The 27235-nt window shown below is 57.2% G+C and overlaps 2 protein-coding genes across 5 annotated transcripts; one reads left to right on the top strand and one right to left on the bottom strand.

Moving 5' to 3' along the window:
• Positions 1-1266: 1266 nt before the first annotated feature.
• On the top strand, positions 1267-21283 carry LOC105496363 (lipin 3). Of its 4 annotated transcripts, none has more exons than XM_011766735.2 (20): positions 1267-1412; positions 6236-6435; positions 8299-8394; positions 9385-9653; positions 9855-9938; positions 10616-10736; positions 10904-11246; positions 12500-12599; positions 12751-12911; positions 13299-13392; positions 13484-13553; positions 15339-15431; positions 15513-15556; positions 16596-16734; positions 17739-17887; positions 18064-18150; positions 18588-18740; positions 18943-19057; positions 19144-19247; positions 19426-21283. In XM_011766735.2, the coding sequence occupies exons 2-20, from the start codon at positions 6244-6246 to the stop codon at positions 19568-19570; spliced, it is 2559 nt and encodes an 852-aa protein (XP_011765037.2). In that variant the 5' UTR covers positions 1267-1412; positions 6236-6243; the 3' UTR covers positions 19571-21283. The 4 variants fall into 4 exon arrangements, with proteins under 4 accessions (XP_011765037.2, XP_011765034.2, XP_070935403.1 ...); XM_011766732.2 differs by having other exon boundaries at positions 1267-1461; XM_011766729.2 differs by lacking the exon at positions 1267-1412 and adding an exon at positions 4422-5949.
• Positions 20665-27235, bottom strand: LOC105496361 (elastin microfibril interfacer 3). Its single transcript, XM_011766728.2, has 4 exons — positions 26884-27235; positions 25454-25576; positions 24037-24260; positions 20665-23760 (listed from the first exon to the last, which is right to left on the bottom strand). Exons 1-4 carry the CDS (start codon positions 27048-27050, stop codon positions 21974-21976), a joined length of 2301 nt encoding a protein of 766 aa, XP_011765030.2. The 5' UTR covers positions 27051-27235; the 3' UTR covers positions 20665-21973.

Here is a 27235-nt window from a genome sequence, read left to right as displayed (position 1 = left end):
ATCTGTAGCCCCAACCTGTGACCTCCCCTTCCTTCCTTCTCAGACTCCCTTCAGGGATTTCCCGATGTTATAGAAAATGGTATGTATGACGCTGCCCTCCTAGCCACCTTGACATAGCTCTGCTCCCAACAGTGTTCTTCTGAGATAGCAGCCAGGCACTACCTGGAATCAGGACTGATACTAAATGACTTCTGCCAAAATGAGGATGACTGAGGCCAGTCACTTCCAAACAGGTTCTGTCACCCTGAGTCAGAATAATGGCAGCTACCTCTTCTCTCCTCCTCACCGCCCAGTCGTTTCTAAGCCTGACTCCTCGCCGTTGCTGCTCCGCCAAGCCTTTCCTCGGTGCCCTCTCTCTTTTAGAACAAACTACTTCATCTCCAGGTCCTTCTAAGAGCAGCTTCTTTGCAGGGGCCATAGGGTGTTGGAAAGGTCTTTGGTCCAGGAAAGCCGCGAACCACAGATTCAAGAGGAAAAAGCCGTTCCCAGCCCGGGCGTCGCCCAAGGCACGAGAATGAATGGACCTTCCGCGTGCCTCGGCGGCCCTGGGCTCACCTTGTCCCCTCCCGCGGTGCCTGCAGACAGGGAGGGAGCGCGACTGGGCGAGAAGGCTGATCATCGCCTGCCCTCTGCTGGCCAGTGGCGGTATTGATCCCGCTGCCGCTCGACCGGAACGTCCCAGAGATGGAATGAAGAAGCTGGCATTTATGGAGCGCCTGGTGTTTGTCAGGCAATGTACTGATAAGCGCTGGGGTGTAAGGATGTACATGACCTGCTCTGAGAGTTCAAATTTAAATGAAGAGACAGACATTAATCAAGTAGTCATTCAAGCAAATATGAAATTATAACTATGAGCTATGCGAACAGATAACGCGAGGGGCCTGTCCAGTCTGGGAGATACGGGAGGGTTCAGGAAAAGCTGCCCCCAGGAGGGGACGTTTGAGCGCCAGGAGCCGCGCAAAGTCATTTCATGTCATCTCGAAAATCCTGCAAGGCGGCTTTCCCCCCTTGACAAAACAGGAAATGGGATCAAATTGGGGGAGGAATTCACCCAAGATCACACAGCAAGCTGGAAGCAAATCTGGGAGGAGCTAGGTCCGCCCCGTCCCGAAATCCACACTTTTCTGGAGGTGGGGCAGGGGGCGGCACAAGGACTTGGGGCGGGGACTGGTGGGCGGGGCCTGATGTCTGGCCCCGCCCCCGCCTCAGAGGCCAAAAGGCGCCCTGGGCGTGGATCGGAGCGGGGGGGCGGGGTCTTTTCAGGGAGTGGAGCCTGGGCCGATTGGAGCCTGTGGAGGCCGCACTAGGATCGTGGAAGGAGTGGAGCCGTGATCTCACCCTGTTTTAGAGGACCCGGAAGCTCCAAGTGACTGAGGGCCGAAGACACTCACCTGTGGAGCCTGTGCACGCAGGTAGAGGGGCGGCTCTTGAGTCCAGGAGCTCCAGTGGGCAGCTCCTCAGGTAGGGCCCACCTCGGGCCGGGGAAGGGATGACCCTCTCCCCTCCCACCCTGCCCATCTGTCCTGCCATCCGACATTCCTTCCTTCCTGTCCGCGGGCCTGGGTCCACCTCTAGCTATAAGATGGGGACGCAGGAGTGGAGGGGCCGGTCTCATTTCGTCCCTCTCTCCCTGGCCCAGCGGCTGCAGGCTCCCTGGACACCCAAAACGTAGAGAGTCTGGAGAGGAGACGCCGAAACCTCCCAGGGGAGGCTGGCCCAGCTTTACCCCAGCCTGACTGTGTGACCTTGAGGAGGACAGCCACTTTCTCTGGTACCCAGTGTCCTCAGTTGCAAAACAGTGTCTGGCCCTTGCCTTGCTTTCCCTGAGACTGGGCAGGTCAGATGCTGTAGCTACTGGGAGCTGGGGTGGTGCTTTCTCTCTCCTGGGGTACTAGGAGTGCTTACTCTCCAGCTTGGTCTGGTCCTCGGTGGAGAGCCACACCCGTCATCCACCCAAATCTGGGAGCCCCGAGGGCTGAGAGCTCAGTCCTAGGGCAGCTTGCTCTGGCTTCCCTGTGCTGGAGTTGTAGTCTAGCCTGGAAGGCCTGTGAACATCCCCAAGGTGGGGTGTGAGGCCTGCCTGGAGCGCACATGCTCATTTGGCAAATAGTGGCGCCACCATTGTGCACAGCCTTGAATGCCAAGTTAAGAAGTCCAAACTCCGCTGGGTGCGGTGGCTCACACCTGTAATCCCAGCACTTTGGAGGCTGAGGCGGGTGGATCACGAGGTCAGGAGATCGAGACCATCCTGGCTAACACGGTGAAACCCCGTCTCCGCTAAAAATACAAAAAATTAGCCGGGCGTCGTGGCACGGGCCTGTAGTCCCAGCTACTCGGGAGGCTGAGGCAGGAGAATGGCATGAACCCAGGAGGTGGAGCTTGCAGTGAGCTGAGATTGCGCCACCGCACTCCAGCCTGGGCGACAGGATGAGACTCCATCTCGAAAAAAAAAATAAATAAATAAAAGAAGTCCAAACTCTCAACTGCTGGCGGGGACAGTTCATCAGAGTATGACCTGCAGTGCCCACAGGACCAGCTTGCATGAGTGGGGCTGTCGTGCTGCTGCTGCTGATAGGTGTCACATACAGGCTTTTCTTGCATTCCAGGGCTTTACACAAAGTCTCTCATTAGTTATTCACACGCATCTGATGTTATTCCCATTTTGGAGACTGAGACTGAGGGTCAGAGAGATGAAGTCACTTGCCCACGGTCACAGCCAGCAAATGGCAGAGTGGGGATCAGCACCCAGAGAATCTGCTGCATTTTCTCCTAATGTCCTGTGGCAACCCATGATCTGGGCATCTGGTAGTAAAGCCTTGACCTAGGACAGCTGGAGAAAGGAGGGGCTGGGTGAGCAGGAAACTGGGGGAGAAGATTTAGAGGGCTAGGGAGGGAGGGAGGGGTAGTGACTAGTCCTAAGGGGTATTTGGCTTCCTGGGAAGGTGTGGGGAGTGAAGTGGCTAATTTTAGACTTGTTAGTTTGTGGGTGGAGGGTGATAGAGGGGAACCAAGCAGAGCTCTCCTCTGTCTGGGAAAAGACCAAGGAAGCAGAGCTGGGTCCTGGGAAAAGGGGGTGCCTAAGGGATGGGTGAAGACAGAGGCTGGGCTCACAGGAGGCCCCCAGAATGCTAAGTAGGCAGATGTGGGGGGTGTGGGGGGACTTACAGGAGGCCCCCCAAATGCTGAGCAGGCAGATGTGGGGGACATCCAAATTGGTGAAGTGGGGGGAACAGAGGAGTGAATTCTGGACTCCCATGACATTAGGGCTGAGATGTGTCTAAAAAACGGAGGCCTTGGTTCACAGAAGGGGAAACTGAGGCCAGCCAGTTACTTGCCTGAGAATACTCCAGGGCTGGATCCGAGTAGGACCCTGGTTGCCATCTCTGCTATTCAGCCCTTTCTACTAGATCATTGGTTCTCAGCTGGGGGCAATTTTGTCCCCCAGGCTTTAAAAATGTCTGGAGACAATTTGGCTGTGACAACCTGGAATTGTGGGGGATGAAGCGCTACTGGCATCTAATGGGCAGAGGCCAGGGATGCTGCTAAATATCCTACAATGCACCCACCCACCCCCGAGCAAAGAATTATCTGGCGCCAAAGGGCAAAGCGCCGAAGCTGACAAACTGCACTAGGGCTTAATAGGGCAGAGAGCTCAGGCTGGGGCCTCCAGCTGGATGGACCTTTGCCCCAACCCCAGCTCTGCCCCTCCCCATGCTTGCTCCTTAATTCCTGGAAGCCTCTGGAGCCCTCTCTGCTTTTCCTGGGCACAGTAGTTTAGAGGTCTACCCACCAAGTGTCTGTCACCACTGTCTCCCCAGACCTATATTTGGAGTTTGGCATTAGGTAGGGAGAAACCAAAGTGGAAATGTCCTATCTAGCACATGGCAGGTGCCTTGCAGATAAACTTGATTTGAGTGACATGTTAGGGGTCCAAGGAGTTTCATTTCATCCCATTTTCTCTTTGGCAATTCTAATTGTGTCTTACGTTTGTGACGCTCTGACATAGACTGAAAGAATCCACTGCTTCATCCGATGTCCCAGGTTGGGCAGGATGTGGCATTATCTGAGAAATGCTGTGGGGGTGGATGTCTTGTTGTTCAGGCTCTTCCAAGAGTAAGCTGTGGACTGGGAACACAAAAGCAGTTCCTTTCAAACACACGAAAGGCCACAGGAATCACCTGGGGATCCTGTTAAAATGCAGATGCTAGGCCAGGTGCAATGGCTCACGCCTGTAGTCCCAGCACTTTGGGAAGCCAAGGTGGGAGGATCACTTGAGTCCAGGAGTTTGAGACCAACATGGGCAACATAGCGAGACCCTGTCTGTACAAAAGAAATTTTAAAATTAGCCAAGTGTGGTGGTACATGCCTGTAGTCCTAGCTACTCAGGAGGCTGAGGCAGGAGGATCACTTGAGCCTGGGAGGTTGAGGCCGCAGTGAGTCATTTTGGTGCCACTGCACACCAGCCTGGGTGACAGAGTGAGACCCTGTTTAAAAAAAAAAAAAAGAAAGAAAGAAAGAAAAAAATATGCAGATGCTGAATCAGTAGGGCTGAGTTGGGCATAAGTTTCTGTTTCTAACAAACTCCCAGGTGATGCTGATGCTGATTTTCGTTGCTGGTGCATGGATCACATTTTGAGTGCAGAGCGTTGCAGGGCTGTGCAGAAGTGGCCATGGGCCATGCAGACAACTGTCGGGTGGTTTGGAAGCATGGAGTGGAAGGAGACCATGCTCTAGAGTCAGGAGAGCCGGATATGAGTCATTACGCCCTCTCTCCCCTCCCTATACCCCTTCTATGGCCTTTCGGCTTCATAGAGCTTGAATAGTTTCCTCATCTATAAAGTCACTTAACCTTGGGTAAGTCACTTAGCTTCTTTGCTAAGTGGTCTTGCATGGCAGGCTGTCCTCCAGGGGTTCTGACCCAGGGTTGAGAGAAGAAAGTGCCCTGTGGAGGTGGGACAGTCTGGGTCTTGGCAGACAGAGGGGCAGCAGGCCACTGGCCTGGCCAGGAGGGCAGGGGTGATCACCTGAAGCTGCTGGGGCAGGCACTGTGCCAGCTTGGAGGAGGCTGTCATCATAGCCCTGGTTTTTCTCTGAGGCCGCCTCAGCCTCCTGCTTTGGGCTTACCCAGCCCTGCCTGGTGTGGGAAAGCTGGAAAGACTGGTCTGGCTGGGGGAAGGAGCAGCTTCAGTGGGCTGGGGCCAGCCCAAAGCCTGATTGTGGATCTGAGCGCCTAGCCAGCTGAGCCCTGGTCTGAGGAGCTGGGGTTTGGGCTGAAGTTGGGGTCTGAGAACGATAGCCTGGACACCGTTGGAGTCAGGCTGTGCATCGACAGGCTTCCCACCAGGGAAACTGGAAAGGAATTTGTAGTTTGGGGCCTTAAGTCCCCAGCTATAGGGGATACTCTACCTTGAGCATCTGACCCCAGGGATGGGGCTGAACAGAGCCTTGAGTACCTGGGGTGCTCCCACCCCTGGTCCCCCATAAGTCAGCTACAATTGCCCAGCAAGACACCTTCCAACTCACAGGACCAGGAGACAGCAAGACAACTGAGCCCATTTCTCAGATGGAAAAGTGAAGGCTCCTTCCTTCCCGCTTCCTGGGAAAAGAAGAGCACTCATTAGCACAGTCACCCATTATCCAGCAGGGCCCTGGGCCTGCTATCTAATGAGGCTGCCCCCTCTTCCCACCCCTTCCTGTTTTCACAGTTGGACCATCCCAGTGGAACCACACAAACCTGGGTTCAGATCTCAGGTTCCCTCCTTCATAGTTACGAGGCTCTGGGAAGCTCACTCCACCTCTCTGAGCCTCTGCTGGCTCATCTGTAAACAGGAATAATGACACCCGTTCAGCCAGCCCCACAGGGTTCTTGTGAAGATGAAATGAGCCATACCCACGGAACACTGTGGTCATTATCGTTAGTCATGGCATTTAGAAGCACGAGGCAACCAGGTATTGTCTTACCTTGTGCCCTATTTTACAGATGTGGAGATCGGCACTTAGAGAAGGGAGTCGGCTGCCCAAGGGTCCTTTAGCAGGGCAGTAGGCAAGCTGGGGTTAGACCCACGTCTACGGGTGCACCTCCCATCGCACGGCTGCTGCCATCTGTGCTGCCATCTGTGTCACTCCAAGGCGTGACACAAATGTAAACTTCGGGGTCTGGGTGGTCAGGCTGCAGGAGCTTCTTGTGGAGGATCTGGAGCAGACCTTTGTGCAAGCCACTGCCCTTCTTTGCCAGCACCAGCCATGAACTACGTCGGGCAGCTGGCAGAGACGGTGTTTGGGACGGTGAAGGAGCTGTACCGGGGCCTGAACCCAGCCACGCTGAGCGGCAGCATTGACGTGCTGGTGGTGAAGCAGGTGGACGGCTCGTTCCGGTGCTCACCCTTCCACGTGCGTTTTGGCAAGCTGGGCGTCCTGCGGTCACGGGAGAAGGTGGTGAGTGCTCAGGCTGGCTGAGGTGGCCACTGCAGGGTGGGCTTTTTTTTTTTTTTTTTTTTGAGACGGAGTCTCGCTTTGTGGTCCAGGCTGGAGTGCAGTGGCTGGATCTCAGCTCACTGCAAGCTCCGCCTCCCGGGTTTACGCCATTCTCCTGCCTTAGCCTCCCAAGTAGCTGGGACTACAGGCGCCCGCCACCTCGCCCGGCTAGTTTTTTGTATTTTTTAGTAGAGACGGGGTTTCACCGTGTTAGCCAGGATGGTCTCGATCTCCTGACCTCGTGATCCGCCCGTCTCGGCCTCCCAAAGTGCTGGGATTACAGGCTTGAGCCACCGCGCCCGGCCAGGGTGGGCTTTTTAAGCCAGGGCAGTCACTACAGTCCCAGGACAGGACCTGGGGCCTCCCTTAGGTGGGGATCTGTCCTCTGGACAGGCTTCCCTTGGTTTGTACTTTCTTTGAAGGTTTTTGGGTTGATTTGGGGGTTTTGATCTGGGAGGGTTCACAGTTAGTTTCTCATGGAAACAGACGAGTAGGTCTCATCCCGGTGCTGGGGCCGTCAGACCTGGCTCAGCTTACTAAGACCTTACCTGTGTGTTCTTGGTAAGTCACTTCATGTCTCTGAGCCCAGTTACTTCACCTGCACAAATGCATATGATTTTATCCGCCTAATGATGCTGGTGGGACAAGTCAATAGCAACTGATAATACTGTCCCAGGACCAGCTATGCGGCTCAAAGGTTAGTTTCTCTCTCTTCATAAATCCACTTCAGGCTGGGCATGGTGGTTCACACCTGTAATCCCAGCACTTTGGAAGGCCAAAGCAGGTGGATCACCTGAGGTCAGGAGTTTGAGACCAGCCTGGTCCACATGGTGAAACCCAGTCTCTACTAAAAATACAAAAATTAGCCGGGTGTGGTGGTGGGCTCCTGTAATCCCAGCCACTCGGGAGGCCGAGGCAGGAGAATTGCTTGAATCCGGGAGGCAGAGATTGCGGTGAACCAAGATTATACTATTGCACTCTAGCCCGGGCAACAAGAGCGAAACTCTGTCTCAAAAAATACAATAAATAAATAAAATAAAAATAAATAAATAAATCCATTCCACCTTCACTGGGCTCAGGCAAGCACAGCAGAGATTTTTATTAGTAGCAAAGTCTAGGGTGTGAATCAAGATTCACACTGAGGCAACTGTGACGTTTCCAGGATCCTAATAGAAAAGTGTAGCCTACAGGAAACAGAATATCTAAGAAGCTAGCAGCTTGGGTTGTACACTCAGCCTTTGTGGGTTCATAGGCTTGCTTGCTGTGAGTCTGCCTCCTGGCGAATTACTTAAACCCTCAAAGCCTCAGTTTCCTTATCTATAAAGTGGAGGTAATGATAGGAGCTACTGCAAGGGGTTGCAAAGATTAAATGAGATAATCTATAGAAGACACTCCACAAAGGGCCAGTACGATGAAATTCCCACCATTGTTCACGCAGCCGATAACCTGGGGGCTGGGGACACAGCGATCACAAGAGAGATCACGTCCCTATTCCTGTGGATGTGAGAGAGGGAAGAACTTGGAAACCAGGCAATACACAAGGAGACCGAGACAGTGACAAGTGCAATGAAGCTCAGACAGTGGGGCAGTATGAGTGAGGGAGAGATGGGTAGGGAGCTCAGCGAAGGCCTCTCTGAGGAAGGGGAGATGCAGCAGAGCCCCCCATCGTCGGGAGCAGCCAGGCACTTGAGGTCCAGGGGGAGGGAGCCCCAGCAAGTACGGTGTTTGGGGTGGCAAAGAGCCACCGGAGGACCAGCCGGGAGACCTGTGGTTGGAAGCATGGGTGTGAGGGCCCATGTGCCTGCCACCACTCTCCATTTGCAGGTAGACATTGAGATCAATGGGGAGCCCGTGGACTTGCACATGAAGCTCGGCGACAGCGGGGAGGCCTTCTTCGTTCAGGAGCTGGAGAGCGATGAGGTGAGTGCTGCCCTCCTAACAGCACCTGTCCCTCCCAACAGCACCTGCCCCTCCCACCCCTTTCCTGTGCCTCCTCTGGGTGGAGCCTTGGGATTTGTCACCATCCTCGCCCATCCCTGGGAGCACCCCACCAGCGGAGGTCTGAGGCAGGGGTGTCAGTTGGGGCTGGCCTCTGGCACACATGATACGCTGTGGGGGCCCGGAGGAAGGGGCCAGGGTACCAGCTAACTCTACTTACTGGGAAGTTGGGGAAGGTTTCTCAGAAGACTGGACCCCTGAGCTGGGCCCCTGGGGATGAAAAGGAGGCCTTCCCCGGGCAGCTTGGAGAAGAGGCGGGAGCTGAAGAAGGGGGCTGGAAAGTATAACATCTGGCTTGTCTCAGGTCTGGTGCCAGCTCTGTGCAGCTGGAACCTAGAATTGTGTAAGTGGTGGGTGTTCACACAGGGGAGGCAGGGCCCAGCAGAAGCCAACAGAGGAGTTGAAACTGAACTTGAAAAACTTTGAGTCCCTACTGTGTGCCAGACACTGTGCAACAGACTCAGATGACGGGTGACCCCTGCCTTCAAAGAAAGTTACAGACTGGTCTGGGGAGCTAGACACGTAAACAATGGATGATGAACTGTTTGGTCATTGCAGTGAGGGATGTTGGAACTGGGAGAGGGATAGCCAAGGCTCCTTCCTGGAGGAGGGGACATCTGGCTGAATCTTAAAGCAGAAGTAGATGCCTGCTGTCGTAGACTTGGGTAAAAGAGAAGATCAGAGGCTGATGCCAAGATCTCTGCCTGGCCTGCCATGGTGGCAGGTGGCTCTGTTGGGGAGCTCTGAGGCCAGTAGTGGCTATGGGGCCAGGCTGGTGCCTCCACACCTGTTTTCCTGACCCTAAATGAGCTCACTCCAGGACTGGGACCCAGGCAAGGCTCAAGATGACTGTGTGGTGAGGGCAGTCCCACTAGGGTCAGCCCCCAGCTCAGTTCTTGATCTGTTCCACAGGAACACGTGCCTCCCGGCCTGTGCACCTCACCCATCCCTTGGGGGGGTCTGTCTGGCTTCCCCTCAGACTCCCAGGTGGGCAATGCCAGTGAGCCTGAGGGCCTCGTCATGGCAGGCACAGCCTCCATTGGGCGGAGGAAGAGGCGTCGCAGGAGGAAGCCCAAGCAGAAGGAGGATGCAGTGGCAACTGATTCTAGTTCGGAGGAACTGGAGGCAGGCGCTGAGAGTGAGCTGTCCCTGCCGGAAAAGCCGAGGCCAGAGCCCCCAGGGTGTGTAAGGACCAAGGGACTTGAACCCCAGTTTGGGGGTTCAAGTGCTGTTTCCTCTGCTTATGCTGTGTGACTTTGGGCAAGGGCCTTGACCTCTCTGAGCAGTAGCTGCTTCACCTTACCAAGCCCCTGATGTCCAGGCTCTCATGCCTGCCTGGGGCATCCTGCCCGATCAGTGACCATTTCCTTGTGGCCCCTCAGCAGTGTCCAGTTGGAAGAGAAGTCTTCACCGCAGCCCAAAGACATCTACCCCTACTCGGATGGCGAGTGGTCCCCCCAGGCCAGGTGAGAGTCCAAGTGGGCTGCACACCGGGACTCCAGATCACGGTCTGAGGTTTCCATTTGCATTTTTCCTGATGACTAATGACACAGAACCCATTTAATATGTTTACTGGCCATTCATATTTTTCCTTTGTAAAGAGTTCAAGTCTTTTATTGATTTTTTAAATTGCAGTAAAATATACATAACATAAATTTACCATTTTAACTATTTCAAAGTATATACAATTCAGTGGCATTAAGTACATTCATAGTGTTGAATGATCATCACGACTACCTAGTTCCAGAACATTCCATCCCCCAAATAGAAACCCTATGCCCATTAGGCAATCCAGTTACAACTTTGCCATCTTTTCTTTCCTTCTTTCCCTCCCTCCCTCTCTCCCTCCCTCCCTCCCTCCTTCCTTTCCTCCCTCCCTCCCTCCCTCCTTCCTTCATTCCTTCCTTCCTCCCTCCCTCCCTCCCTCCCTCCCATCCTTCTTCTTACTGGATTGTCTTCTTATTGTTGATTAGCATAAGTTATTCATATATTTATATACTCTTTGGATCTTTACATATTCCTTATACATTCTGGATTCAACACAGGCATAAATATAGTTTGCACATATTTTTTTCCCTGGCTAGGGTGGGCAGCAGCGGGGATGGGTAGGCAGGCTCAGGGCCTCTGGATATGTCTCCTGCAGCCTCTCAGCAGGTGAGCTAACATCCCCTAAGAGCGACTCGGAGCTGGAGGTGCGGACCCCGGAGCCCAGTCCCCTGAGAGCCGAGTCCCACATGCAGTGGGCCTGGGGGAGGCTGCCTAAGGTGAGTCCCTCTGTATCAACCCCAGGCCCTGCCTTTCAGGGGCTCCGTGGCCCCCTTGGATCAGGGTTGGAGGGACTGAAACTCGGGCCACTGCCCCCAAAGCTTTGTGAGGCGTGGGAGGCAGGCCTTGCCCTGGCCCACATCTTCCTCCATTTGTTCCACTGAAGGTGGCCAGAGGTGAGCGGCCCGAGTCCTCAATGGTCCTTGAAGGCAGAACTGAGGCAACCTCTCCTCCTCGGGGAGGACCCAGCACTCCCTCTACCTCTGTGGCTGGCAGCGTGGACCCTTCGGGACCCCTAATCCAGCAAACAGAGGCTGGTGCCGACCTTCATCCTGACACAGAGGATCCCACTCTAGTGGGTCCCCCTCTCCACACCCCAGAGACAGAGGAAACCAACACTCAGAGCTCTGGGGACATGGGCCTCCCTCCTGCCTCCAAGTCATGGAGCTGGGCCACTCTGGAGGGTCCAGTTCCCACTGGGCAGCCAGAAAGGGTCTCCAGGGGGAAAGGTGAGTAATGCTGGGACTCTCCCACTGCCTCCCTGGCCTCGCCCTGTCCCCTGGGTGGGTGCTGGTACATTTTGAGCAACTGCTGTGTGCCAGGTGCTGTTCTTGGCACCAGCCTCATGAGGCTCACAGTGCAGTGTGGGAGACAGATGCTCTGTGTGTGGAAGGGCGTGCCATGGGCATAGTCATTGGTTGGAATGGGAGCTGTTTAAACCAGGTGGTCAGAGAAGGCCCCTCCGAGAAGGTGATGTCGGAGCTGAGACATGGATAATGAAGATTCAGCCAAGCGAGGAGCAGGAGAAGGAAATTCTAAGCAGAGGAAACAGTATGTGCCCGGGCTGTAGGGCTGGAGAGAGGTTTCATGTCCAGAAACTGAAGGCAGCTGGCATGCCTTGAGCAAGAAGTAGAAGACCGTGGGGATAGGAAGTCGGGGAGATGAGCAGACTCAGATGGCTCCAGCTCACAAGCTCAGGTTTATCTCAGAGCGCTAGGAAAGCACGAGACCTGTGCTGTCCAAATCAGTAGCCATTGGCTATATGTGGCCATTTAAAATCAAATTAGGGCTAGCGTGGTGGCTCATGCCTGTAATCCCAGCACTTTGGGAGGCCGAGGTGTGAAGACTGCTTGAGGAGTTCAAGATAAAGCCTGGGCAATGTAGTGAGAAAAAAATTTTTTTTTTTTTAAACTAGCCAGGCATGGTGTCATGTGCCTGTAGTCCCAGCTACTGAGGAGGCTGAGGCAAGAGGGTCACCTGAGCCCAGGAGTTTGAGGCTGCAGTGAGCTATGATCACACCACTGCACTCCAGTCTCGGCTCACTGCAAACTCTACCTCCTGGGTTCAAGCAATTCTCCTTCCTCAGCCCCCTGAGTAGCTGGTACTACAGGCATATATCACCACGCACAGCTAATTTTTATTATTTTTAGTAGAGACGGGTTTCACCATGTTGGCCAGGATGGCCTCGATCCCCTGACCTCGTGATCCACCTGCCTCAGCTTCCCAAAGTGCTGGGATTACAGGCGTGAGCCATCACGCCCGGCCTAGAATTCCATTTCTCTGTCACACTGTGATCACATTTTAAGTGTGCTCAATAACCACATGTGACTAGCAGCTAATATATCAGACATGGGACATTTGTATCACTGCAGAAGGTTCTGCTGGGTGGCACTGCCTTAGAGAATTCAAAGTCAGAGGGCACTTACTGCCCACACTGCTGAGCACATGTCAGCTCCACAGACATCCTCTCTTCAACCCTCAGGCTCCCCAAAGAGAAGCCAGCACCTGGGCCCCAGTGACATCTACCTGGACGACTTGCCCTCCCTGGACTCTGAGAATGCAGCGCTTTACTTCCCCCAGAGGTGCCTGGGTTCTGGATGCCAGGGTGTCATGGGTCTGGGCACCTGGGGCCAAGGGTCCAGGCTTTCAAGGGCTATCAAAGGCATGGGAGGAGAGAGGACCCATCTCCCACCCTCCTCGTATTCTTGTCATTGTTGGCCCCTTTGCCTGCAGTGACTCTGGGCTGGGGGCCAGAAGATGGAGTGAACCCAGCAGTCAGAAGTCCCTGAGGGACCCCAACCCTGAACATGAACCTGAACCCACTCTGGACACAGTAGATACAATAGCACTGTCCCTCTGTGGTGGACTGGCTGACAGCCGGGACATCTCCCTAGGTATGTTCGACTATGGCCCAAGCACTTTCGAGGACTGGTGCTGAGCCCAGAGGATGGCAAGGGCAGGGAAGACCGCGAGGGTGGGGCAATAGAGGTGGGAGGCTGGGCTTCCCTGCAGCTCTCTGCCCTGTGCAGCCCACACTCCACCAGCAGGGGCTGGACCTTCCCAAGTCCCCATGAAGTAAATGCTTGACACTAAGTTGTGAGTTATCCTGTGAATCCTGGGGTGGGAACAGGTGTAAAACCCACAGGCAGGGAGGAGCACTGCCAGGTTACAGAGCCAACCGACAGGATGTGAACAGCAGAGTGGGGAGCACCAGGGGGCTGGGGCAGCAGGTCACGTGGGATGTGCCAGCCTCACCCGTCACTCTCTGCCTCCGTGCCCAGAGAAATTCAGCCAGCACAGCGTCTCCTACCAGGACCTCACCAAAAACCCCGGACTTTTAGATGACCCAAACCTAGTGGTGAAAATCAATGGGAAGTAAGTCCCAGAGCTGGGGCTGCTGGTGGCCGGAGAGTCATTTCCCTTTCTACAACCCTGCAGCTGCTGATGCCCTATTCTGTCTCTCCAGGCATTATAACTGGGCTGTGGCTGCCCCCATGATCCTCTCCCTGCAAGCCTTCCAGAAAAACTTGCCCAAGGTAATGGTTAGAGCACCATTGCCCCTGCTGGGGAAGGTAGCCATAGCCTCGGGGCAGGGAGACCCTTGGCAAGGAAGTGAAGGGTAAGCAGAGATGGGCCTGGGGGCCAGGGGCTGGCTGGCTGCAAGATGCACTCTGGGAGAGGCAACACAGGTCCCTGAAGCCTTGCCCCACCCTTCCTTGGTTTTCTGGCCATGGCTGAATCCTGTTGTATTTAAAGTGGACTTCAGAGGAGCTCAGGACAAACCAGAGGGGAAGAAAAACCCAACAGATGCTTAAACAAGGACATGTCTTTAGCAGGAGGCCTTTGCATCTGAAATATGGGGAAGCCCTTGGATCTGAAACATGGGGTTTGGGAAATGGAAGTTGCTCCCTTCACCTTGCCTGAAGACTATTCCTCCAGGCTGGGCTGAAGGGTGCTTACTTTCTTTACCTGCACACATTTCTTGAGTACCTACTATGTCCCAGGCCTAGGCTGGGGACAGTCATGAATAAATGAAACAAAATTATCCCTGCTCTTGAAGGAGGACTAGGTTAACCAAAGACTCACCCAGATGAATATAATTCAGTCCTGAGTGCTGGGAAGGACAGGCGTGCAGTGCTAGGAGAGCCTACGGCAAGGTGGTTTGATAAGCAAGTGCCTGCTGGGTAAGAGATTGAAGGATGGATGGGCCTTGAGCTGGACAGGGGTGGGGAACAGCATGTATGATGCCCAGAGTGGGGAAGGAATGATGGTATGCCCAGCCTCTTTACTCTTCCCAGAACCTCTTCCCTGGTCTTCCCAGCCACCTTCCCCTACTCATGGAGGATGGTGCCCTCCTGGGCAGTGCCAGCCTTTGCCAACCTGGACCTGCCCCTCTGGGAGCGATCCAAGGCACCACCCTGACCTGGCGTGGCCTATTGTTCTTGGCTTACCCAAAGAGCATCACTAACAGATGTTGACAGCTGTCACTGCCATTGGGTGACAGCTTCGTCCTCTGGCTGGTACGGGGTCTGAGCTAGGACCCAGAGTCTGTGGGAAGGAAGAGGGTCCCTTCCCTGCTTGGATCTCCTCACCTTACCCAGACAGACCCACTGTTTGAGGCCCCTGAGAGACCCCTGCCCTGCCAGCCTGTTTCCAGTTCAAGGGGGCCCCCTGGCTGTTCCCAGCCCAAACCCACATCCTCCTGACTTGGGTCTGTAGAATGCTGGTGTGTTCCCCAGATGGGCCTTGCCTGGGCTCTCCCTGGGGTTATGTATAATAGCATAGATCTCATCAGCATTTTTTCACAAGGTCAACTTGCCCCAACCAGACAGCGATGGTAACATACAGAAAACGGGGCTGTTCGTGGGATAGGATCACCGACCTTAGGAGATTGCCTGGGGCAGTCTTGGAGGTTGAGGGGAGTACTGGCTAAAGATTGTTCTCCCTGCTACCACTTGGTCTCAACATAGGGAGTACCAGATCTTGAGAAACTCTGAAAGCATTGCCTTTAACTACTCTAGTAGAGGAATGGATCCACAAGATTTGGAGGCCAGGCTGAGGCTGAGCCTAGAGCTAGGGATCGGGGCTGGGGGCAGGAATAGCCCTCCGTCTTTTGAACATAACTCACCTGAGTCATTGCTTGGAATCCCAGGATGGAGGTGAGCATGCTTCCTTGGCCTCCAGATGTTGATAGCACCTTGCTCTAGGGTCGACCCAGACTCTGGGCTCATGGGAGAAGGGTCCCAAGAACAACATAAGGTAGGAGGTTTGTGTGGAGGTAGGAGGTAGGAAACACTGCCATGGTTTTCATCTGCCCACAGAGCACCATGGACAAGCTGGAGAAGGAGAAGATGCCCCGGAAGGGTGGGCGATGGTGGTTTTCCTGGCGACGCAGGGACTTCCTGGCCGAGGAGGTGGGTGGTCATGGTCGAGGGGCAGGGCCAGGGCTGGCACAGGCAGGAGGTGGGATTCACTAATGGATGTTCTTTCCACAGCGCAGTGCCCAGAGGGAGAAGACTGCAGCCAAGGAGCAGCAGGGGTGAGTGAGACCCCCTATCCGGGGCTCTGCAGTGGGAGCCTGGGAAAGATGGCCCTGGGTCGGGGGGTGGCAGGGAGGAGCCAGTACCCTGTCTCCAGCCGTGGGTTCTTTATTTGTCATTCCCCAAGCACCAAGCACTTTTTTTTTTTGGTTGGTTGGTTGGTTGGTTGGTTTTTGAGACAGAGTCTGGCTCTGTCACCCAGGCTGGAGTGCAGTGGTGCAATCCTGGCTCACTGCAACCTCCACCTCCCAGGTTCAAGCGATTCTCGGCTTCAGCCTCCTGAGTAGCTAGACTACAGGCGTGAGCCACCATGCCTGGCTAATTTTTTGTATTTTTAGTGAGACGGGGTTTCACCCTGTTGGTCAGGCTGGTCTCGAACTCCTGACCTCAGGTGATCCGCCCACCTTGGTCTCCCAAAGTGCTGGGATAACAGGCGTGAGCCACCGCAAGCACTTCTATACCTTTTCTTTTTCCTGAGAAATGGCCCCATTTTACAGATGGGAAAAATGAGGCCTGGAGATACATTTCCTGGCCACAACCAGGAAATGGCGGAGCTGGCACAGGTCCTCAGGCTCCTGCCCCAGACAAGGGGATCCCTATTAAGGAGGGGCAGGGCCTCTCCCAGCCCAAAGAAGCCAGCTGACTTTGTTTCCTTTTTCCACATCTGAAGTGACCCAGCTGCCTAAGGCTGGGTGGAGAGTAGCTAAGGATGGCCTGACTGAAACCAAAGCAGGTGAGGTTGGGGATAAGCCCGGAGATACACGTTAGGTATTCAGGTAAATATCTCCAAGGCAGGCACTGAGAGCTGGCAGCCCTGGGTCTCGGCCCCCTCTGCTGTTGCTTGGCTGGGTGGAGACTGCCAGCCTACACCCCTGTGTCTGCCACCACTGCAAATGGGTTGTACCTAGAGAGAGGGATCACTGATAGCCTGGACAGGCCCTGGCATGGCGGGGACAGGCCCAGGCTCCTCTTGGCATCTCCTGGGAGTGAAGGCCCTTTGGCTGGAGGAGATGGCCTGAGAGCCAGTGCGGTCCACAGGGAGAAGACAGATGTCCTGAGCAGTGATGACGACGCCCCAGACAGCCCTGTGATCCTCGAGATCCCCTCCTTGCCACCCTCCACTCCACCCTCCACTCCCACCTACAAGAAGTCCCTCCGCCTTTCCTCCGATCAGATTGTAAGTGTGGGTTGTCTGTGTGGAGGTTGGGGAGGGGCTGAGCTAATTCTGTCTGAGAGTCCCTCAGGACCCGGCTGAGAAATGGCTCCAGGGAGCCACACGTTCACCAAAGGCCAGAATCTATCCCCTTGGGAGCCTCCCTGATAGCCTCCACTCGAATACCTCCAAGGGCAGGCGCTCACTTCTTCACATGCCAGCCCATTTGTCTGTCAGACACTGGGAAAGCTGTCTCTTAGGTCCTCCTGAGATATCAACCTGTAGTGAGCCAGCAGGCTCTGGGTCAGCCCTTGGAAGCAACACTGAAAAGAATCAAATGCTGATGACAGTCCCTCAGATTCTGGCAACTCTTGGCCCCAAGTCATATCTTCTCTAAGCTCAGTAACTGGTGGCTCCTGGAATAAGAATATATTTTCTTCATGGGTGTGGCTCCATGGTCAGAGAGGTGTCCAGGAGGAGCTTACCAGCCAGTACAAAGCAGCTGCCATCTGTCTGGTACCCTGGGGCTCACACTCAACTCAGGGCTTTGGTGGGGAACGGCCCTGATCCTTCTCTATGGACCAAGTACAGGGTTACACCTCTTCTTAGGGCAATGTTGACTCAGGTATCCTGGCCCCAGGGAGGGGCTTCCTATGGAGATCCCCACAGGACCCCCATCTATGCAGGGGGGTGTCTCCCTGCCAACAGCAGCCCCAGCCGTGGGCCTGGGAATCCTGGGCAGGGAGTCATGGATGTGGCTTTGTCTGTGAGTTACATTTCAAAGGGGAGTGAATGGACGCTAGGGCTCCTGTGGCCTGCACTGGACAGAGCCCTGATCAGCATGGCCACCCTCTGCCCACATGGATGTGTGTCTGTGTGTGGCTATCTCTGATGAATTCAAGAAGGGTCTCTGAGCTGGGAGGAAGAGGAGAATGAGAGGCCTGAGGGGATTGGAGACTATGGCAGAAGGGGAGAGGTAGGCAGTGCCTGGCTGTCGTTGATCACAACACACCCCCCTCTGGCCTCAGCGGCGCCTGAACCTGCAAGAAGGTGCCAATGATGTGGTGTTCAGTGTGACCACTCAGTACCAGGGCACCTGCCGCTGCAAGGCCACCATCTACCTGTGGAAATGGGACGACAAGGTGGTCATCTCTGACATCGACGGCACCATCACCAAGTGAGGCTCGGCTGGCTGTGGGAAGGGGAGGGAGAGAGGGGTTACGGACTCGCCTCCCTCTGTGCTGGGTGTGGTGGGGACAGTGAGAGGAGCCCTCCCTTCCTGGTGGGGCATCCTGGGGCTGGAGCTGGGCCACATGGAGCTGCCTTGGAGTGACCCTTCTTCTCTGGCTGTAGGTCGGACGCTCTGGGTCATATCCTGCCCCAGCTGGGGAAAGACTGGACACACCAGGGCATCACCAGTCTCTATCACAAAATCCACCTGTGAGTGCCTGGGCTGGGGCTGGGGCTGAGGCAAGGCCCCTAGCTCTAGAGAGGGAGTGACAGGACAGGACATCTTGGGGACCAGCAGGGACCACAAGGGAGGCCACCAGGGCAGGTGCCTCGGGTGCTGAGACCTCTCTATTGGCCCGCAGTTCTGTGAAAGGCTCATCCCCTGGGGCTGTGTTCCAGGATCAGGGCCACCTACTGGCCTGAGGCCGGAGGGGAGGCCCTCTCCATCCTGGTCCACCCAGGCCTCAGGACTCTGCACCATCCAGCTGAGTCCACTGCTGAGGCCTGGCCGTTCTCCCCAAGTCCTCTCCCTGCATAGGTTGGAACATCAGAGCCCCACAGTTGGGCTGGGCAGGCTGAAGCCAAGGAAACAGATGAGGGCTGGCTGGTCTCTGATGGCTCTATGCCACCCTGTTCCCCACTCTCAGAAATGGGTACAAGTTCCTGTACTGCTCGGCGCGGGCCATTGGCATGGCGGACCTCACCAAGGGGTACCTGCAGTGGGTGAGCGAGGGGGGCTGTAGCCTCCCCACGGGCCCCATCCTTCTGTCTCCTAGCAGCCTCTTCTCTGCCCTCCACAGGTAACCACCCCCACACGTACAAGCCCATGGTCCCCGGGTGGGGAGAGGCAGGCCCACTGCCAGGCCAGCCTTAGCAGGCTGGCATTAAGCTCTCAGGTGGCAAGGAGGGTGGGGTCAGACCCCCCATCCCCTGAGCCTGCCATCCCCTCTGGCTTCTTCCCTACTTTGGCCCCCTTCCCTGCCGTGGTTCTGGCCACCCCAGAGAGGTGATTGAGAAGAAACCAGAGGTGTTCAAGGTCGCCTGCCTGAGTGACATCCAGCAGCTGTTTCTGCCCCATGGACAGCCCTTCTATGCTGCCTTTGGGAACAGGCCCAATGTGAGTGTGTCCCCTCCCCTCTGCCAAGCCATCTCTCCCCAGCTGCCTGCAGGCCTCCGTTCCATGGGCCCCTCTGTCTCCCACAGGATGTCTTTGCCTACCGGCAGGTGGGCCTACCTGAGTCACGCATCTTCACAGTCAATCCCCAGGGAGAGCTCATCCAGGAGCTCATGAAGAACCACAAGTCCACGTGAGGCCAAACCCTGCCACGTGTTCCCCATGCCCTGCCACGTCCCCCTGCCCCGGCTTCTTCCTGGGCCCCAATTTCACCTCTCACCAGGGATTCTGTCCCTTACTCTGGGCTCCCATGGCCGAGGCCGTGGTTTGGTGGCAGCTCAGGCTCAGTGCTGGCCCCCTTCTGCCTGTAGGTATGAGCGGCTTGGTGAGGTGGTCGAGCTCCTCTTCCCACCTGTGGCCCGTGGCCCCAGCACAGACCTGGCCAACCCTGAATACAGTAACTTCTGCTACTGGCGGGAGCCACTGCCCACTGTGGACCTTGATACCCTGGACTGAACCTGCCCTGGCTTCTCCTCCCTGGCCCAGCCCAGAACTGACTAGGTGTACCGGGGTATAGGAGGGTGGGAGCTGGAGTGCCACGGGGCAAACCCACTGAAGGGGAAGAAGGGGGCTGCAGGTTGGTTGGAGCTAGAGAGACTCCCCCATCTTCCCCGTCCTGTTTTTGCCAGCTAAGCTGCAGATGCTCCAGGCGTCAGTGTGGCACTGGCCTGGGGCAGTTTGTCATCTGGGCCCTTGCAGGGTTCTGTTTTTTTTTTTTTTTCTGAGACAGGGTCTTGCTCTGTTGCCCAGGCTGGAGTGCAGTGGCATGATCTTGGCTCACTGCAACTTCCGCCTCCCAGGTTCAAGCCATTCACCTGCCTCAGCCTCCCAAGTAGCTGGGAATACAGGCATGTACCACCACGCCTGGCTAATTTTTGTGATTTTAGCAGAGATGGGTTTTTACCATGTTGGCCAGGCTGGTCTCGAACTCCTGACCTCAAGTGATCTGCCCACCTCGGCCTCCCAAAGTGCTGGGATTACAGGCATGAGCTACCACGCCTGGCCTCCTTGCAGGGTTCTCTATGCCCTTGATATCTCTCTCCCTGTCAATCTGGGACCTTGCTGTAACTCTTGATAGGACAGGGAGAAGAGGGAGGCCCCTCTGAGGCTCGAGGCATCAGTGAAGGGTTGGTGGCAGCAGTGGGAGTGTGGTGCAGCCTCTGGAAGGACGTAGTGTTCTCCCCGTACCTTATCTGGGAGCCAGGACTGTACCCTCTGAAGCCAGACATCACTGCCAACACATCCCCCTTGCTGGTGCCCTGGCATCTCAGCACACGATACACACCCACACCTGCAGGCTGAAAGAGTGTGGCTCCGGCTTGGCCTGCTCCCCATCCGGCTGCTGCCACTGCCTCTCTCCAGACCTCCCTTAAAGACAGTCCCAAACTCAGCAGGGGCAGGTGGGCGTTGGCTTGACAGTCCTCCCCCAGTCTCTGCTGGCCAGCTTGGTGCTCACAGCTGCTCGGTAAGCTCTTGCCTAAGGAGCTGTAGGAAGCAGGGATGATGCCCCAGCAACCCCTCCTCCCACTGTCTTTGGTGAAGAAAGTAGCTTTAGACTGGCTAAAAGCTTTAATCCAGAGCTGCCCTACTCCGATAGTACCGGAGTGGAGGGCAGAATACCAAATGTCCAGGAACAAAAGGCAGGGCTGTGGGGACCTGAAGAGCAGCACAGCGGGGCCCGTGCTGCTGTGGGGGAAACTGAGGCTGGGAGCCTCAGCAGAGATGGGTGTCAGAGTCTCTGGGAACTGCATAGGCCTGAGGAACATGCGTTTTCAAGTTGTCCATTGATGGTTTCGTACCTGAATTTCTCACTTTTTGTGAACATCCTGGGAGGGTGGCGGTTTTGCAGGGGTGTTAAAAGCAAGGCCTGGAGCTCCTTTCCTTCAGCTGGGGGCTCCTTCTCAGGGCCTGGCCTCATTCAGGCCACTTTCTAGAGAAATGCCCTGACCTCGCAGGAAGGATTTCCCCACCCCCGAGTGGAAAGAAGAGGACAGTGCGGGCACCAGAGAGCCCTGGAAACATTTTAGGGGAAGGAAAGGAAAAGGATAAATTTGGGGTGGGGGGTCTCTAAACAGATTGCCTGCATTTCGTTCTTTCCTGGGGTTCTACAGCTGCCTAAGCCCTCACCTTGGGGGAGGATCAAAGGGAATAAAGAGAACTCTTGTCTGAGTCTTTGTGCTTCTCTTCTGTCCTGAAGGACATGTGAGGAGCCAGAAACATCTGGCAGCCTCTGGTCCTTAGTTCAGATACAGCATCCATGAAGCTGCCAGGTGTGAGGACAGTTCCAGTGGGCATCACCTTCCTGTACAAACCTAGTCCTGATGGCTGCAGGGAGAAGCTGAGGGGACAAGGAACAGAAGCCACCAAAGGCTGTGGACTATTGCTTGTGGGCACAGGGCAATGTGGACAGGCCACTGGCTGTGGGTCTGTAGGTCTTTGCACAGTTGCTGACACTGGTGCTGACTGCCTGCAGGGTCCTCTCAACGCCTTACATATGAGCATTGATCAAGGCCAGTTGGCCACAGCAGCTGCCCCTGCCAGCCACGCTCAGGCCCTGCATCTGGCTGCCCAGATATGGATTTGCAGACAGTGGAATCTCTCAAGTCCACCCTGGCCTTCAAGCACGACATCCTTGCCTTGACCGCTGTCCGGAACTGTCCAGTTTGTGCGGCACTGTGCATGGGTTTTGGTGGCTGGGATAGCCATATGGAGCTAGACCAAGACCATTCCCTCGGTGGCCTCTTTAGTGCCATCTGGGCTAGCCAGGGAAGGCTGGAAGGCGCTGCTGGATAAGGCTGGGCTCTGGGGTGATATTCCCCGAGTTGGTGGGATCTAGGGGTTGGATCCTGGCCAGCCTGTCTAGTTGGCTTTCCCTGGCCGTGCCTGCTCAGCCAGCTGGGCCTGGCAGTCCAGTAGGTCGTCGCGGAGGCGGGCAATGTCCTGTGTGTGCTGGGCCAGCGTACGATTCAGTTGGTCCACATGGCTCCACAGGCCCTCTCTGGACCTCAGTGGCTCAGTGGACAAGCTGTCCAGGCCCGCAGCCAGCAGGCCCAGCCTCCTGCACGCACCCTCCACTTGTGCCACCCGCTGGTCAAAGTGTCCCACTGTGTGCTGAAGTTTCTGGGCTGTGTCCTGGCAGCGGCTCAGCCCACTGGCCACCTTGGCCACACCAGCCTTGAGTTGCTCCAGCTCCCCCCGCAGGTTCAGGACCTGCCTGTGGCCAGCCTGAAGCCTGGAGCCTTGGCTGCTGACCTGCTCCTGGATGGCGTGGACTTCGGCTTCCACCTTGCGTTCCCGCTCATCCAGGGACGTGTTGGCAGCCAAGAAGGCATCAGAGTACTGGCTGACAGAGTCACTGAGGCCTGTGAGCGACTTGCTCACTGAGTTCAGATTGACCTTGAGCAGAGTGATCTCGCCTTGGAGTGAGCTGCCCGTCCCTTCTGCCAGCTGTCCCTGGACCTCGGCCACAGTACCATTGAGCTGCTGGAGCAGTGCTGCGTGGCTGGCCACCTGGCGTAGGAGGGCCTCGCTCCGGCTCTGCCAGGCCTTCACCTCTGCCACGAGGTTGTCCAGGATGGCTGAGGTGGTGCTTGGGGTGCACGAAGTCTCCAGTGAAACCAACCGTTGCTCCAGCACGGCCAGCTCTGTCTGCACGAGGGGTCGAGCTGACCTGCCTGGAGGGGCGCTGTCACGGCTTAGCTCCCCAGCCAATGTCACTAGGCGCTCCTCGAGGCTCTGCACGCGCTCTTCCAGCATAGTCCCAGAGCCACCTGCTCCCCACCCCCCCATCTCCAACCTCAGACAGCATCCCCTTGCTCCACCCTCTGTCCCATTGAGCATCTCCAGACCCTCAAGCAGCCCGTCCACACCTCCCTCGAGCATGGCAGCAGACAGCCTCGTAAGCTCATCCCTGGCTGGGGCACCGGGGCCCCTTTGGGTCTCGGTGACTGCCTGCAGGGTCCTCTCAAGGCCATCCATACGGGCATTGATCAAGGCTAGTTGGCCACAGCAGCTGCCCCTGCCAGCCACATTCAGGCCCTGCAGCTGGCTGCCCAGCTGTGACAGCTCCTGGCGCAGGGCTAGCTCCCGGCCATCGAGGCTCTGGTGCAGCCTCCGGCTGGCGGCCTGACCCTCCTCACATTGCCGCCGCACCTCCTGCACTCGCAGGTCGCACTCACTCTGGACGCCTTGCAGCTTCTGCTCGAAGCCATCCAGCAGGCTCCCCCAGAGTCGGTGCAGCCGTCGGTCCACATACTCCTCCAGCAGGGCCAGGGAGGTGAGGGGGGATGGTGGGGCTTCCCGCAGCCGCTGCAGGTGGGCCTCATGGCCGAGTGCCAGCCCATGCACTTTGTCTAGAAGCTGCACCTTGGTCCGAAGAGTGTTGCTCACCTCTGTCACCTTGCTTAGGATCTCGTCCAAGGGAGGTGTTAGCGGCCCTCTGGCTCTGTCTCCTGGGTCCACAAGCCCCTCAGGGATGACCCCAAAGCCCACAGGGGCAGCAGGAGCCCGGGGGCCACCAGTCATCCTATTGGGGTCCTCGTGGCTGGCCACCAGGCCACTGAGGGTACCATATGTTTGGGCCAGGCGCTGGATATCACCCTCCAGGCGTTCCAGCCGCTCACCAAACAGCCCTGGGCCTTTCCTTCCTGGGAAAGAGGAGAAGAGAGCCCCAGGGGGCATCACTGGCCTCACGCTCTCAGCTTGTCACACTGCCAGGCCACCCAAGAGACTTTCTGTTCTAAGCCTACCTTCTCACTCAGCATAACTCCCTCAGCTTTATGGTGGGGTGAAGGTGGGGCTTGGAGGTTCCTCCTCCCCATCCATGCCGGAGCTCAGCTAGCCTGGGATCAGTCCCCTCCCTGCCCCTGCCACTGAGCCCAAGAAACCCAGTCACCTTGGAGGGTCTCCTTGGGCAGACTCACCGTGAGGACTGGGGACTGCTCTGCTGTAGGAAGGGGGCCTGGGACCTGGGCCCAGCTGCCCCGAAGGAATCTGAGGCTCAGGCTCCAGCTGGGGTGGGGCAGCCCCATGGTCCGTGAGGTGCTCAGGGCAGCGTTCCCCAGTGAAGCCAGGACAGCAACGCCAGGCGAGTTCTGTCACTGTCTTGTAGCCAACTTTGTATTTGGGTCTGAGTACTGTGCGGTACCTGGGCCAGGGAGAGCAAGACAGCAGGATCCTGCACCTGAGGGCTGTGCTCCTCCCCCTAGCTGGCACTCAGGGCCACCCTCAGACACTTGCATAAGGCTGTGTGTCTCCCCACCCCCATGCCACCCCGAGGGTTTTACTTTTTCTGTGCTTAAGGTGACAGGGGTGGGGTAAGGGCAGGACTTCCTGGAGCTCACAGTCATGTTAGGGAAGGATGCAGGTAGAAGTCCCACCCATCCTGGTAGCTTGGAGAGAAGCAGGAATTTCGCCCCATCACTTCCCAAGACCACTTGGACCCCTTCTAGCTCATGCTGCCATGAGAAATTCCACTCAGGCTGCAGTGGCACCTGGGAGAACTCAGACACAGCCCCAGCCCTCCCTGTGGGCAGGGAGGGGCACTGCCCTGGAACAGGTGCTGGCAGTCCCCTCACTGCCCTGGGGCCACTCTTGGCTCCCACCTGCTCCCCTTAGTTCTTTCCACTCCTCTGTAGCTTGCTCCGGGACCTTGGCTCTGGTCAGAGAGGCTGGTGGATGGGCACCTCTGATTGTGAGCAGGGAAGGGAAGGTCTGGGGTGCAGGCAGGCTCACGAGGGTCCATGCCCTCACCTGTTCAGCCACATACCTGTTTACCCACTGACACACCGGATAACAGGTTTGTTTCCACACACACATGTGAACCTCTCCAAGTACAGACCTGTGCATCCCACGTGCATGCAGTCCCACAGGTCCTCACGTGCAGCCCTGCTGCTCCGGCTTCCTCTCCCTGCCCCATGGCCTGCCTCCTTGTGGTCACCACGGTCCTCCCTGGGCCTGCTAGGCCCCCCTGTGGCATCACCCATTGCCTAAGGGTGGGTGCTCCCTCCTCTCCCCTCACCTTCTGCTTCTGTCACTTCCTCCTAGCCTTGTGCTGCCTCTGCCCCCAGAACCCTCCCCTTGTCCCTCTGTGGTTCCTGGGCTCCAGCCCAAGCCTGCCACTGTCTGTGCAGGTGATACTCTGCTGCAAGCCCAAATCCCTGGGATCCTCCCTGGCACCCTCTTTTCTGGGGCCGCCTTCTACTCTGGCCTGTATAGGGGCTCAGGTGGGCTCTCTGGAGTCCAAGAAGCCCTTCTGGAATTAGTAGCTGCTCTCGGCTGAAGGCAGGACTGGCGCTTGTGCCAGGGGATTCCAAGGGTGTAGGTGAGGAGTGCACTTACGTGACTGTCCCCGGGCACTTGGGCCCCCATCCACACTGCCGGTATTCAGCCTTTACGTAGCTCTCCGCTCCCTCCTGTAGGATGCAGGTCACATTCCTGTGCACCACATAGGCACAGAGGGCCCTACAGGAGAAAATGGTACCCCTGGAATATCTGGCTGAGCGAGGCCCACGGAGGCTCCTAACCTCCCACCTCCGTCTGTGGGCCTCAGCAGGGCTCCAGACCCCATGTCTCTTCTGTCAGTTCTCTGTGTCCCTGGAAGCCAACGCCCTTGGTCTGGGGTCCAGCCCCACTGCTGTTCTCTGATTCCAGCCTCCCTGATGGGTGGCCCCTGGGCTAAGCACTATTTGGAACCAGGAGTCTGATGTGGCTGCCCCTCCCTGCATGGGGAGGAAGCCAGCCCGGATTCTCCCTCAAGTGCCCTGCCACACCCCCATCCTTCGCTGATTCCAAACTCCTTATCTTGGCATTCAAGGCTCCTGAGTCCCCACTCGGTGACTCCTTTGAGAGCACCATGTCTCGTCCTTCCTCCCCTGCCTGGCTTCCAGAGAAATCCACCTCTCCTTGTAGTTTTGCAGCCCTTGCCTTTGGTCCTGTTCCCTCACTCTCAGAGCAGTTATTGTACCTCCTCCTCTAGGAGGTTCGCTCTGATGTACCCAGGCCCACTGAATGTCTGTACTCTTCCTCCTACAACAGCGCTCAAATTCAGCTAGAATTCAAGTTCAGCCAGCACCCCAGGCAGAGCCTCCATCCCACTTAACTGAGGCCAGTTTGCAAGCCACTGCCCACGAAACACCAGAAGCTGAGGCGGGGGCAGCAGGCTCTTTGATGAGCCACAAGGGCTGAGGAGGTGGCTGCCTGGCATAAGCCGACCACTGTGGACGGCTATGCCACAGCACGGGCCCGGAGCCAGGAGCCCGCACTGGCTCTGCAGCCAGGCCACGCTGGGGCTCCCATGCGGTTGCTGGGGCCAGGCTGACTGCGAGGGGGGAGCGGCCGCCCCGATGCGCAGCTCCATCTCCTACCTGGCGGGGCAGGGGAGAAAGGGGAGGCCCGGGGCGGGGGAGCCCCGCGTGCTTAGAGCGCGGACCGCCCTTCCTCCTCTCGCTCCACCTGGTCCGCTCGCCCGGAGTCTGCACACAGCGCAGCTGGAAAATGTTACTTCGCTGGAAAGGTTTCCGCGGGCACTGCCAGGATCCCAAGCCGCCGCGCCAGGCCCCCTCGGTTCCTTTTTCCGCGCCAGCCCCGCAACCTCCCGGAGCGTGGGGCGCCCGCCTGAGCAGGGGCTCTGCCCCGGGCGCCGCCGCCTCCATGCAGCGGCCTCGGGGGGCCGGTGGCCTCGACGCCCCCCGCGGGTGCGGGCAGGTGGGAGCGGCGGCGTGCGCGGGCCCATTCCTCCCTCTTCCCGCCCGCCGCCCGCCCGCGCTTACTTGTGCGGCCCCGGGCGCAGCCGCGGGCGCCATCCCGTCGTGTAGAGACTGTAGCGGGAGGCACCGGGTGGCGCGGGCCGCGCCAGGAGCGGGGTGCCCTTGGCCTGCGCCCCCGAGAGCAGCGCCGCGACGGCGCACAGCCAGACGGGCAGGCGGCGGCGGCCCATCGCGGTCCCCGCGCCTCTGCCCGGCCCCGCGCGGTGCCCCCCGCCGGGTGTCCGCCCGCAGCGCCGCGCCGCCCTCGCCGCTGGTCGGCCCGGGTCCCGCCCCGAGGGTCCCGTGGTCCCCTTCGACCCCCGAGCTCGCTGGCCCGGCCGCCTGGCGCTTCGCAGTGGCTGCGTCCCGCGGAGTG

Source organism: Macaca nemestrina, chromosome 15 (genome assembly GCF_043159975.1).
Source record: "Macaca nemestrina isolate mMacNem1 chromosome 15, mMacNem.hap1, whole genome shotgun sequence".
NCBI lineage: Eukaryota > Metazoa > Chordata > Mammalia > Primates > Cercopithecidae > Macaca > Macaca nemestrina.
The sequence above is the reverse complement of the archived record's forward strand: the minus strand, read 5'-3'. Positions and strand labels throughout refer to the sequence as shown.

What these genes read in the sequence shown, in the direction of transcription:
- LOC105496363 (XM_011766729.2), top strand. Translation starts at nt 5,835, where the DNA reads ATGACACCCGTTCAGCCAGCCCCACAGGGTTCTTGTGAAGATGAAATG. An exon ending in CCTGGGGGAGGCTGCCTAAG is followed by an intron (nt 10,737 to 10,903) that starts GTGAGTCCCTCT and finishes GTTCCACTGAAG; the next exon opens with GTGGCCAGAGGTGAGCGGCC. An exon ending in TCCAGAAAAACTTGCCCAAG is followed by an intron (nt 13,554 to 15,338) that starts GTAATGGTTAGA and finishes ATCTGCCCACAG; the next exon opens with AGCACCATGGACAAGCTGGA.
- LOC105496361 (XM_011766728.2), bottom strand. Translation starts at nt 27,050, where the DNA reads ATGGGCCGCCGCCGCCTGCCCGTCTGGCTGTGCGCCGTCGCGGCGCTG. An exon ending in CTGCGCCCGGGGCCGCACAA is followed by an intron (nt 25,577 to 26,883) that starts GTAAGCGCGGGC and finishes TTTCTCCTGTAG; the next exon opens with GGCCCTCTGTGCCTATGTGG. An exon ending in AAGTGCCCGGGGACAGTCAC is followed by an intron (nt 24,261 to 25,453) that starts GTAAGTGCACTC and finishes TCCCTGGCCCAG; the next exon opens with GTACCGCACAGTACTCAGAC.